We start from the raw sequence: 12,523 nt of genomic DNA, 5'->3' as shown, positions 1-12,523 counted from the left end.
CCGAGACGATAGGACACGCGTGATAACGTAGCGAGTGATGATTATACACGCGGCTTCGGAGATGTCGTAGCGAGATAGAAAACAGACAGGTGCAAGCAAAATGCAAACGGCCGCTATCGCTATGCAGCGAAGCGCCCAATGCTTCTATTCTAGTGCAAGACGCTCGGTTGGGGACAGTGTATCCGTACAGCAAAGACAAATCAGCTGGACACGACAGCAAGGGCCACGGTATCTTTTGAAACCCTTGCAAGCCTCATTTCAAAAACACCGTAAGTTTCTGGTCATGGGACCTTTTGCGGCAGAGTCACATTTCACGATACCTTCAAAATTTAGACTCTTTTCGTTTCCCTTACCCTGAGGCTGGGAGGGGATGAATGACCCCCGGAAGCGCCACCACCAATTGACTTTGGTAGGGAATGTGTTTCGTTATCGTATTGGATTGTGACTGACCGTTAATTGACATGCTGATTCTGCTGTCAATCCGATATGCGTTGTCTTTTCGGCAACCCTTTTGCATCGGGGTCTCCTTGTCAAAAAGATTAGCCCCCCAAAAAGTGTGGCAGCCAACTGATGTCCGGGCGGGAAATTAACCGGCTTTACGGGACATAACCTTTGCCTTCACCAACGGGCAAGTGATCGGCCAAAAAACTCAATTTCGGTCCCCAGATTGGTAAAATTAGTTTTAAAGTTGGTGGTTGATCTCTTCGGTTCTCGAGTTGCCGTACGATTCCATCACAATGTCTTCCCGCGGAATCAGAATCCCATCGTCAGCTTGGGACCGTCAATTAGACCCCTCAATTGATTGCATATAACATAACATGGTGCCAAGAGTCACATCCCAATTCGCCAATTCATAAACTTTTTAGTGCTCGGCCGAGCCTGCAGCCGAGTAACGTCTAGAACAGCTCCCAGCTGTGCGAATTGCTCAAAAGGGCATCGTGAATGGCTTCACATGGGCTCTCTACTACTGTACCTACGCCGTGTAGTGACACCCTACTGCAATGTGAATGCAGGCAGACTGTTTTGTCTTGGCTGCTTGGGTAGTTGATTCATAACAAGTGGAGCGGTGAGGGGAGGCCCAGGAACAGAACACAAAAGATGAGATGGCAGGGTCTCACCGGACGAGGTGAACAGCTTAATTGATGGTGCCAAGATAAGACAGTGTGAGGCACAGGCACAGAGGTTGATTGAATCAGTATCCGCGTACTCGTTAAAAAATCTAGACAGTCCAGCTGACCCGCCTTGTTGCAAGCCAACCGCCTAAAATCGCCAAGTCGAATCTTGTCTTGTCAGCCATGGATACCACCCCCGCCTTTTCCTCCTCCTCACCTTGACCCCCGTCTTGCTTGACCTTGGGTAGCGTCAATGCGTCGGTCCTCAGATCACTACCCCGACTTCCCCGGAAAAGTAAACATTTTCTTGACACATAGATTCCTGAATAGCTTCGTTTTACCCCAGATGGGGGAACATGAACTGGTCTCCGCCTCCGCTTGGTCCGAGTTTGCCATGACACATAATAATCCCAAGATGCGTAAGTCTCAAGTTGGGGGAGGGGAATTTTTGGTTCCATCGTCTCCATTCTCCGGGGCAGTCCAGTCCAAGCGCCCTGGAGTTACAGATACCCTCCTGCTGTAGTGTAGTCTACTGCTCTAATTGAGGCACTGCACAGTGAAATTCCCGTCCATAACACATAACACAACAACAACTCACCTGGGCTAGGGATGGACACATTGTGCATGTCTAGCGTCAATCTCCATCTCTCCATCCCCGGAATCACTTTCTCGTTTCTTCGCTTCCCCGCATATTCCACTGTAGCAGATGCCGTATTACCAGTGTTACAGTACAGTACACTCTTTCTTCTTTCTTTACCCCAGGAAATCTTCTAAACCCAGCCCCAGTGCAGCCTAAGCGCCTCACTATTATTTTCTTTTACCTAAACCAAGACCAAGTACTCCTCCCCCGGTTTCGGCTACCCCGGTCTTCCCTCCCCCATCCCACTCCAAATCGAGACGGTCATCGGAGAGCAAGGGCCAATTGTGCCCATAACGCTTGTTTTCCGTTTCCCGTTTTCCGGGGGAGGAGACGATGCTCCGCAATCATGACTCTCTTCTCTTGGAGTTGTACCAAGATGCGCGTTGTTGTCATGGTGGAGTTGGAATATGGAGAATATTGTCAGAGCGACTATCTCTTCGCCCTGCTTGAGTGTCCATAAGCCACTGTACTGTAATGTACTGTATCTTACAGTGGATATTTGGAGAGAAGACCCATGACATGCATCTTGTAACTAAACAGGACATTCCAAGTTTCTTTATGCATGGAATAGCGGGAGAAGTAATGCGGAGGAATGAATCCCAGTGTGTTCCTGGTCATCTTTTCTTTTTTGTAACGCCTAACAATAAAATAAACCACGAGAATCTTTGTCTAAGCCTGTACAGTAGTGATCCAGATCCACTAATATTCCTTAACCCGTGCCTTTCCTTTTGCTCAAACATTACAACCCCCAAACAATTCCACTACTCCTAAAAGTGATTAAACATGATATTACTAAAGTTTTCGCCTTCCCACCAAGCGGGCCCTCTGCTGCTCTCGCTCATGGGAGGCTGCGGGTCATCGCAGCCCATGTCCGCAATATTAACAAACTGCGACGAATCCGCGTAGAGCCAAGGCGTCGTGCACAGCGTTAGGCTGTCGTCGACGGGGATCTCGTCGTAAACCGTATCGCGCGCAGAGTCTGGACCCTGCGACGACGACAGCGGGGCCTTGTACGATAGAGTTGGGGCCTCTTGGCCACCGTCAGCCGTGTTGATAGTTATCTCCGGCGCGCTAGCGACGATGATTTCCAAGGTGACGTTCTCGTTGTCGCCCTCGTGCATCGAGTTGGGCACGAGTGATTGATTGAGGAGTCCAGCAGTGGGCAGCTCGTGCGAGTCTGCGAATGTGTTGAACTGGAGGATCTTCCACATGAGGGGAACGCTAAGGTAGATTTTGGAGGGCATCCAGTCATCTACCTCCATGCTGTCAGATGTACCAGCAGCAATGCGAGTCATCTTGTCCAGGTTGCGGTCCTGAAGAATTTGTTAGCTGTCGATCGTAAAAAATAGAGCCAAGGGAACATACCAATGCTCTGCAAGCTGCCGAGGTAGGCAAAAAGTTCTTGAGGAACCGCCTACACTTGGCAAAGTCGGCGTTGGACTTGTGCTTTAGCCTGGCCGCCGCCGCGCAGCAGTAGTACAGGTGCACCGTCGCCGCAATGGCAGCGACATGTCCGAAGAAGGGATCGGCAAGGGGCACTTGCTTGTCAACGACCATGTCGATCATTCGAACGATCCATGTCGAATGTAGAAGAGCGAGTTCAGAAGAGCGTCTCCAGAAGGTGTTGGGGATGGCGAGGTTGGGGTTGTGCTGTGCTCCGACGATGTAAAGGAAAGGATGGTTGAGGACGGTAGGAATGACGTGATATGTGAATTGCTCCTTGAGCCAGGGCGCCCAGTAATCGCGCTGCATCTTTAAATCTTCAACTTTGCGCTCGTAGAACTTGACTGTGTCGTAGCGATGGCACATGGGTATTCTGTTCTCCGTCTCCATAAAGTCGGCAAGGACCTTTGCGTACATGGAGTCATGTCGCCAGGGCTCCTTAATGTTATTGTGCGCGCAATCGGAAACATATTTTCTGACTTGACTCCAAACCCAACCGAGATGCACGCTGGTGTTCCAGATACCAGGTTCGTTCTGGTGTTGGCAGCCGAGGTCATCTCGAGGTAGTGTGGGAGCTCGAGGGTCATGCTCGGGTGGGGGACCTCTTGTTGTAGAGTAGGCAGGTCGCCAAATCTCTGTTGGGACACTCAAAAGACCTTCTTGGCGACCGTAGGATTGCTCAAGCATTTGCAGACTCCAGAATAACCGCTTCTTGCGCTCTGTCTGGGGGTCTTCAATGCCGTAGACGGACTCGACGTCGAGCATTGCGGATCGACATAATTGATGGGCCAGACCGAGGTGGAATTGACCGAGATGCACATTACCATCTGCCAAGCGTTAGAATTGATGCGCGATAGACTGGGGAATAAATAATGACGTACCAATAAATGACGAGTAAGATAGCAAACAAAGACTCTCAAGCGTCGCAAGATCCACAGTACCGTTGGCGATACGCAGCATGACAAGGCTCTTTGCATTGTTGGCGTACAACTTGGCCTGGTCGGCATTCTCGGAAAAGCGCAGAGTGAGGGCGAGAATACTGCAAGCTAACTCATCGTGCATGGCAGCAAAGTCGCTGACCTCTTCCCTCTCGAAGCACCATATTGGCTGTCGGTGGCAGTACTCAAAGTAGAGTGCAACCCCAACTGCGATGTCGGATACGCTGGGCCGCAGCGAAGAGTTTTCGGATTCGGACTTGACCGAGGGATGGCTCGTAGGGTAGCTGGGCTCGCGGGTGTTTCGAACACCAGAGTAGGACTTTTCGGATGTATCTGTTGTTTCTTGAGGGGATTCGAGTTGTTGTTGTTGCTGGTTGTTCTGGGGGTTCGGTACGTTTGGTAGAGGTTTTTGCTGTTGTGACGTAGACCTAAAAATTACAGGGCGTTGTTAGCGGGTGTCCCCTCACTAAAAAAAGTATATGTCCCCCAAAAAAGAAAACAGAGGAGACAACAAAGGAACAGAGTCAGAATAAACTTACAAGTTGCCGTTGAGTAAAAAGTCAAGCTTCTCTTCCAAATGCGCCAATCTCTCCTCCTATAGTAATTCCGTGTTAAGATGGATGCATTTTAGTCGTGTGCAAAGCATGCACAACGTACCGAAGGGCCGCTCTGAGAGGGTCTAATAGCTGGGGGATAAGAGCACGACTGCTTGAGGCGAACACAGCTCGAGCATTGCGGTTTCTCGCCTGGGCAACGAGTCTTTTTGCGCCTGAAACGGGGAGAATGTGTCAGTATTGAGACAAACATTGAGAGACTCGTTTTTGTTTTTACCTGCAAGTCAAACATGCGTGATGCGATCGTCGTCGGCCACGGGTGCTTGTGGTAGGATTGCTGGTTGTGTTGTTCTCCTCAGCGGGAGACATTGATGACCTTGACATTTTGTGAGATGGGGAGGAGGTAATGATGAGAGAAGAATGAAATGTCAACGGTCAAAAAAGAAAAAAAGTCGAGAGGCGTTGGAATGATAAACTGGTGAACCTTGTTCACAAACAAAAGGGGCCCGCTTCCACTAAATACTTTATGGCTTCAGACTGGACTTGTACAGGCTGGAAGGATACGGATACAGTGAAGAGAGCACTGGGGAGGACGAGAACTAAGAACTGACAAACCCCGCACTGCCTACTGGTCCTTGCTGAAAATGATAACGCGGGGTTTTAGTACTGTGCAGTCGCTCTAATCCAGTCCGTTCGCTGCGTTTTTAGGTGAGTTAGGTCTGCGAACTAAGACAATTGGTGAGTGTGCTAATGTGCATTGCCGTACTTGGGTATCGTACAGTAACAGCTTACAGAGAGAGAACAAGGGTCAAGGGACAAGCGACAAGGGAGGGCCAAGAGCTAAGAACTAAGGCCAAGGGGGCGTGGATTGATGGTGTCCAATTGATCAGCTCCTGCTCCCCCCAAAGAAACGAGGCCCACCAAAGAGAAGCCAGAGAGAAGGACGAAATGCCTTTCCATCCGTTCCGTACACGGCATTGCATTGCATAGCATAACATTACAGTATTTGACAATTCACCTGCAGTGCAAACAGTCCCTGGATGCAACGGCAAGTGCTGAAACGTCGAGAGCAACAGCGACAAAACGAGGCGCTTTGTTTGTCGCTCCCCCAACTACCTCTACCCAGTTACCAGCTGACAACAAAACGTTTCGCTTGCTGCCGCTGCCATTGACTCATGACCAAAACCACCACATAATAAATCTTTTTTTCACCGTAGAATTACCTATCTTCAATGAATCTCTATCAGGATGCTCCATCTAGAAGTTTTATTTTTTCGGGCGCTCCTTATCTGGTACATCATATCGCATCACATTACAGCATTTTTCTCCAATTCAGACCCGTTCCACCACACCCACACGCCTTCCATTAAACCTTCCAGAAATAAACCAGGTCCATATCTCTTCACCGAGATCACACCTTTACTCGTTCCCGTCCATTTTCGCCCCCGATCACCGGAGATCCATCGGGTAGAGATAACGGATGTGGAGAAAAAGATGAGAGAATGCCTGCTGTGATCTACTAAGCACAGCAAGCAAGGGTGCTGAGATAAGAGTGGAGATGAGGAGAATACAAGGGTAGGAGGGAATGGAACGGGGAGAACAGTGAGATAAACTACGTAACTAAGGTTTGGTCTTACTCCGACAACGCAACGCTGCAGACGGAGACGGAGATTCTTGGCTTGGCTTTTGGGCGTTAATCTTTGCTTCTAATCTTGGCAAAAGGCGATCATGGCTGCAGCCCCGAAATCTCCAAAAAGTTGGCAAATCTCATGTGAGGTGAGGTAAGGGACCGTAATAATTAAAGAGAAATGTTCAATTCGTTCATTATGGTTCTTCATTATGCTAAGACGCCCAATCATAAGCTGCCCTTTAATCCCTGGCAGAGGTTCCTTGTCGACTCCCCCGCAGCCGCATTCCCCTCAGAGGATGAGACCTTCCTCCAACAGTTTACTGCCATGCATCATTTGTTCCTTCCATGCTTCATTCCATGCGTTCTTTCTTTGCTCTGGCATCTTCCGAATGCTTTCGTACATGCTTCTAAATGACATACTATACTCTATTTTGACTCATCTCGCCTTGGCTTGCTTAGCTTACAGCCTGGCAGCAGGGTCGAGCAGGTCTCTCAACTCCGAGTTGGGGAACTCGCAGTTGAAGGCTCCATCGGGACGCTCGCGGTCCCAAGCCCACTTCTCCTTGAGCTCAGGCTCCAGCTTGTCCTCGAGCATCTGCACCACGTACTTGCCCAGCACGGGGAAGAACTTGTACCCGTGGAATGAGCCGCATGTCGCAACATACAAACCCTGCGCCCCTGCGTGCGGGGAGATGATAAAGTCTCCACTCGACGTGAAGGCATCCCAGCAAATGCGGTGGTGCTCGTACTTCCAGTGGGCTCCCTTGCTTCCAAAGAACAGACGGTTCTGCGTGTCAATGTCCTCTTTGAGAGCGTTGGGCACCTTCCACTGCGCGTAGTCCTTCTCGTCCGGTGGCGCAGAGACGTAGCGTCCTGGCAGCACTTGACGGGTGTTGCTGAAGATGTTCTTACCCCACCACTTGATCTCGCGATCCTTGGTGGGTGGCAGACTGCCAATAAAGGGAGACTCTGTCGCTGACGTTAGCAATTTGCTTCAATGACTTGCATGAATGGAGGGTACTCACTGTGCTTGTAGGTGTAACCCTGGAATCCGACAGGCATGTGCTTCATCCTGCCGTATGATTCGTCGTCGAGAGTGACCATGCCGGTGGTGATACCAGCAGCTGTGATGCGATCACCGGATTGCAGATCAGGCAGGTTGTGGCGCGCGGCGCTGTATTCTAGAAGCTTGGCTGTGTAGGCTCCAGTGGAGAGGATCACGGTATCGGCCGAGATGATCTCGCCCTTGGAGGTCTGGATACCCGTGGCTCGGCCGTTCTCAATCTGCAGAGTAGCGACATCGGCCACGACGTACTTGACGCCGAGCTTCATAGCCTCGCGGGTCACTGCACGCAGGGAGTCGCCTGCAGCACCCCAGCCACTGTTTCTGTTGACGAGCACCTCCTTGGCGCCGTCGTAGTTGGCCTCCTCGTAAAGACCACCGTACAGCTTCTTAGCCTCCTCAATTGTGTAAACCTGGATGTCGTGCTCGCGACCCAGCTTCTTGTAGTTGTTGATGACGTCCTGGGCGTAGTCGCTGCGGCACACCCAAAAGACACCCGCCTTGTGGAAATGAGGCATCCAGAGAGGGTCGGACTCGAAGATGTCCTGGGCCTCGAGAGCGAGACGGCAGTAGAGGAGATCATCGTAGTCAGCACGGACGACCTTGTTCCAGTCCCAAGAAGCAGCTACACGGTTGTCTCCATCGTAAGGGTCCCTGTCCACGATTGTGATGGAGGCATTGGGGTACTTTTGGATGAGAGTGTAGGCCGTGGAGACACCAAAGACGCCTCCTCCCACGATGAGATATGACTGAGAGGCCATTGTGAAGAGATACTATTGGTAGACTTGGAGTATAGTGGAAAAGGAATTGAGTCTGAGTCTGCCAATTGACCTGCAAAGAGACAAGTATAATTGAGATGGAATAATAACCTCCAGAATCAAGACGAATTGTTCATGTCCATACGGCCTTTTATCACCGCCGCTTGGAGACGAGACCGGTCTCGGTGGCCACCGTATTCCGGACGGCTCTCACCAAAACTCATTTTCCGGTGCCTCACCTGGAATTCCGGCCATGAGATCCGGAGTCCGGGTGTGGAGAAGAGGATATCCGATCACGTGAGCAAAAGTGAGGGGAAAGTTGAAGAGTTTGTTATCTTGAGGATTGTGAAGTCGCGATAACTTCATTTTTGGAATGTCACGATATTATTCTGTGATTGAGGTCAATTGAGCTGTATGGAGTGAACTTGTTTGCGATGTCGGTCTTGAAGGTGTCTACAATCCAGTCCCGCATTGACCAAGTCAGACTGAGGTCATCCCCGTCTCCTCCCTCCATCTTCTGGACATTGGTGTCCCCGTCCACCATTCTTTGTGCCAAGTCATCAGACCAACGAAGACGCACGTAGGTCTTATCCAGCTATTATCTCACAGTGATGACTACCAAGGTGAGTGTGAGGATATCCACAAGGCGTTGTTCCAGCCTTCCTCCAACCCTTCATGTACGAGTTGCTCCCCTAATCCCACATCGGGGAAAGTCTTATCTCCATGGTCTTGATTTGGTTCACCTCTACTGTACGTACTCCTCGCTTGATCCTCCCCCGCATTTTCAGTGACTCTTCTCCATCGGCATGCACGTATGCAAGCACACGGCTAGCCGGAGATCATTGATATCATTAGCCTCTCTTTTCCTTAGCTAAAAAGGAATCCTTTCTCCGCACGCAGATAACGCGTAGCCCCCCAATTCCGTTCTGGGTCTAGCTTCATGCACAATTTGTCTTCCGCCAACCTCCTTTGGTATCGAACAAAAGACAGGGATTATCCCTCTCCAGATGCGAGATGGGAGAGCCAAGACATTTTAGGCTCTGCTACAGCCAAGGCTTATCTTGGGTGTTCGCCTTGTCTTGCCCAATCCCTCACACCATTAGTCTCTCCTGCACCAGGGCCTCCAAACTTTCCCAGACCAGCCAAGCATGCAGTAGTAGAGTAGACAAATCTGATTCTGACAAAATACCGACTCCGCTTCCTGCTTATCTTGATTCAGCATTGTAGTTCTCGTCCCACTTCCCCATGTCAGAGATCCATCATGGTCGAGACGTTGGGCTGGCGTGGCAATGCCGGCACTCGTCATCCTTCTGGGGAAGAACCCCAGGCACCATGACCTGGTCTCTGCGTCGCTAGCGCTGCTCTTATCCTATCATTTGACCATCGAGATATCAAGGGATACGGATAGAAGCCATCGTGATGCAATGTGATACGCCCACGCGGTCTCCAACCCCGGGTTTTTGTTGTTGCTTCGTTATCTATACACAACCCCGGAGTGGCACACCGTATATACCGTGCTTTTCGCTTCCAAGAATGTTCTACCACGTGTATCAAGTTGAGACAAGGGCTTCGTCGATAATGATCAAAGCCTTCGAGAAGAACTGGCATCCCATGATTATGCACGACGGATGTGTAGAATGCTGGAACATTACCGACTTCGGTCTTGTTCTAAGATCTCATCTCGCTTGGTGTTTCTTATCTTGTTGGCTCCGCAGTTCGGCACCGGTACTGTGCAGATTGCACCGTCGGGCGGCTACCTGCAGATCGTTTGCGAAATGACACATCCAGCCAAGGAATCTCTATCTCACTGCCCTTCTCAAACTTGTTCTATGTCAGGTCAAACGCCCAGTTCCTTGCAGTTTCTAGTGGGCTTCTCGTCGGTTACGTAGTTAGGAAGGCGAGCAACATGCCCTGATGTCGATTGAGCTTAAATCGAGATGTTCGTTCTAGGGTAAGGGGTTGGCGATGATCATGCTGAGGCTCAATTCTCGTCATCCTTGTAGTGGTGGAGATCGTGACGCGCAACGTCTTTCTCGAGGTTTCATGAGTAATCATGTATAGGGTAAGATTTCGGTTTTCTTTTGTCGCAATTTTCAACTGAAATGGGTGCCTCTAACAACAACTGAGTGAAGGATTTTGTCGCAGATATCCTGTGAAGTTGTTCCCGTTATAGAGATTCGATGCCTAGTTCCATTGTCGTCGCTTGAAGTAGAATGTCGAACCTGAGTGTTGTTCTTTCGTTGAAACAGGCCAGGAAGAAACCAAGGGACAAACAAAAAACGAACGGAACTGGTTGCAGCACGATTACACATGAACGTGTAGGTTATTGACAGCACACACGTTCTCACCGTCTCACAACATACGATTCATTCAGTCATGTCGTACGATCTCGTTCTCATTATGATCACTATCGTCTTCTTACACGAAGCGATCGTCGTTATCTAAGACGTGTCTGCCTTGGTTGGGAGGAAAGTCTATTCAAAAGAACATGCTATTCAGAGAACATCTGTATTTATTGAACGAGTCTGATGTCACTAGACTTTACAAAACGCACGATTTTGAATTCTGTCATACGATATTTCACAAAATATTGACCTCTTACTGAGTTATCATCGCCATCTTCTCACATATTAAATCGAAGTCTGCCGTTGAAGTTTCCACACACAATCTTACCGCCAGCTCTCCCACAACCATCTTCGCAGATTTTTCACCTCCAATCTCTCTGCTTCACCTCTCGACAATGTAAACAAAGCCCTTGGGAACTAAACGCCGGAGAAAAAACCTTCAAGGTCTGGGGCTCCCTCAACTCCCCCATGGGGAAAATGGAGCGGCGACCCATACACGAGCCATCGCTTGATCTTACCGTCAATGTCTTTACTCCGTGATGGAGTCGTATGGAGTCGCGAGTCCATTTTTCGATGGAGTCTTGGTCCAGACTTTTTACGTTTAGTTTTACCCCAGCCCCAACTTAGGCGCTTGCTCGGCCCCGGACTCACCGGCACAGACCAGTCGCTGGCTATCTATATAGGCTAGGGCGGCGCGGCTCTGACTTGCATATCACTGCAACTCTCGCCTAAACTTGCTGTTGGTCGATAATCCCTCGTCCTCGCCCTGACCGGGTCCAACCAATTTCAGGGGTGCTCTATCTCTATCAGTATCTACAGCACCGACACTAACACTATCGCCGACATAGCTTGTCAGTTAGCCACAGCATTATCGATTCCTTTCGGTCACGTATCAGAAACCCGCATTCATTCTCAATCAATTAACGAAGGTCAGACCATTTGTGGATTCACGTTCGTTTCGACTCACCTTTGTTGAAACACAACTTCGCATATTGTTGCTGCGATTGAGATATTGTTACGAAATCAATCTGCCTGGACCCTTCTTATTCTGGGTCCGAATGACCATTGAAGCGGTCACAGCTCCGGCATTTGATTACCATCAGCAAGAGGCAATGGGGACATCAGCGCTTCGTAATCGACTAATCATCGTCACCCGGTCAGGTGAACACTTACACCGATAGGAAGATTCTACGTTCAGCCTTGCAACTTTTTCTAGAAGATGCAGCGATAGAATGGCAGAGATAACTATAGCAACAATGTTGATCTATGGGAGCAAGTTGAGCCGAGTTACTCCAATTCTTTCATGCAGCTGATAACCAAAATGAAACTGCCGGGTTTCTAGAATTTCATGATCTTCGGTCGGAGTAAGGAAGAGTAAGATAGAGTCAAGGTCCGTCTTTCGGTCCATGTCTGGGCATCTGCAGGTCCGGAACGGTCCATTGCAACATCACCAAACAACACAAACGTGGGGGAACATGTCACGAAGCATCACGTCTAGGGGTCCGTTCTTGCTCTACGCCACTAGACAAGACTCTTAGAAACCGTCATCTATGACTCTTGGAGGGTCTAATTGAGGCCGGACATGGCTTGTTCAGAGGGGCGTACCTGGGGGTGCAGCAATGCTAGCCGGGCCCCAAAGATAGCCTCTCCGATCATGTGACCGGTCGTCAACACCGGAGCCAGAGGACCACCTGATGGACAAGCTAGCAAGCAACAACTCAATCTATCGAGATGGACGGCATCAGGTATCAGGTGGCAAGGGGTGTTGAGATTGGCGATGGGGTAAGGCCACACCCTTTGGTATTCTTAGTATCAGATTTGGCAGATGCAAAAGAAGTATTTAGAAGACGTCTAGTTCCAGCCTCAAACAGATTTTATTATCATCAACAAACACTCTTCTACACTCACAACAACTACAACAACAACTTTTATATAAGACTTCAAAGTCCCATCTTCTCTTGTGACTTTTACCTCTTCATCTCAGCATCACAACAACAACTTCTCCTCTTCTCTCTTACACACACACACACACACAATACA

At 49.6% G+C, this 12,523-nt stretch overlaps 2 protein-coding genes across 2 annotated transcripts; both read right to left on the bottom strand.

Annotated features, from left to right (window-relative positions):
* Positions 1 to 2,519: 2,519 nt before the first annotated feature.
* On the bottom strand, positions 2,520 to 5,071 carry FIESC28_01495 (uncharacterized protein; the record flags this gene model as incomplete). Its single annotated transcript, XM_031155645.1, has 6 exons — positions 2,520 to 3,065; positions 3,118 to 4,022; positions 4,077 to 4,561; positions 4,673 to 4,728; positions 4,791 to 4,902; positions 4,965 to 5,071. 6 exons carry the CDS (start codon positions 5,069 to 5,071, stop codon positions 2,520 to 2,522), a joined length of 2,211 nt encoding a protein of 736 aa, XP_031020123.1.
* A 1,706-nt stretch (positions 5,072 to 6,777) lies between these two features.
* On the bottom strand, positions 6,778 to 8,141 carry FIESC28_01494 (uncharacterized protein; the record flags this gene model as incomplete). Its single annotated transcript, XM_031155644.1, has 2 exons — positions 6,778 to 7,286; positions 7,343 to 8,141. 2 exons carry the CDS (start codon positions 8,139 to 8,141, stop codon positions 6,778 to 6,780), a joined length of 1,308 nt encoding a protein of 435 aa, XP_031020122.1.
* Positions 8,142 to 12,523: the final 4,382 nt, after the last annotated feature.

This window comes from Fusarium coffeatum, assembly GCF_003316985.1.
Source record: "Fusarium coffeatum strain FIESC_28 chromosome Unknown BRIP53273_contig_39, whole genome shotgun sequence".
NCBI lineage: Eukaryota > Fungi > Ascomycota > Sordariomycetes > Hypocreales > Nectriaceae > Fusarium > Fusarium coffeatum.
Note: the sequence above shows the minus strand (reverse complement) of the source record. Positions and strands in the feature narration are given on the sequence as shown.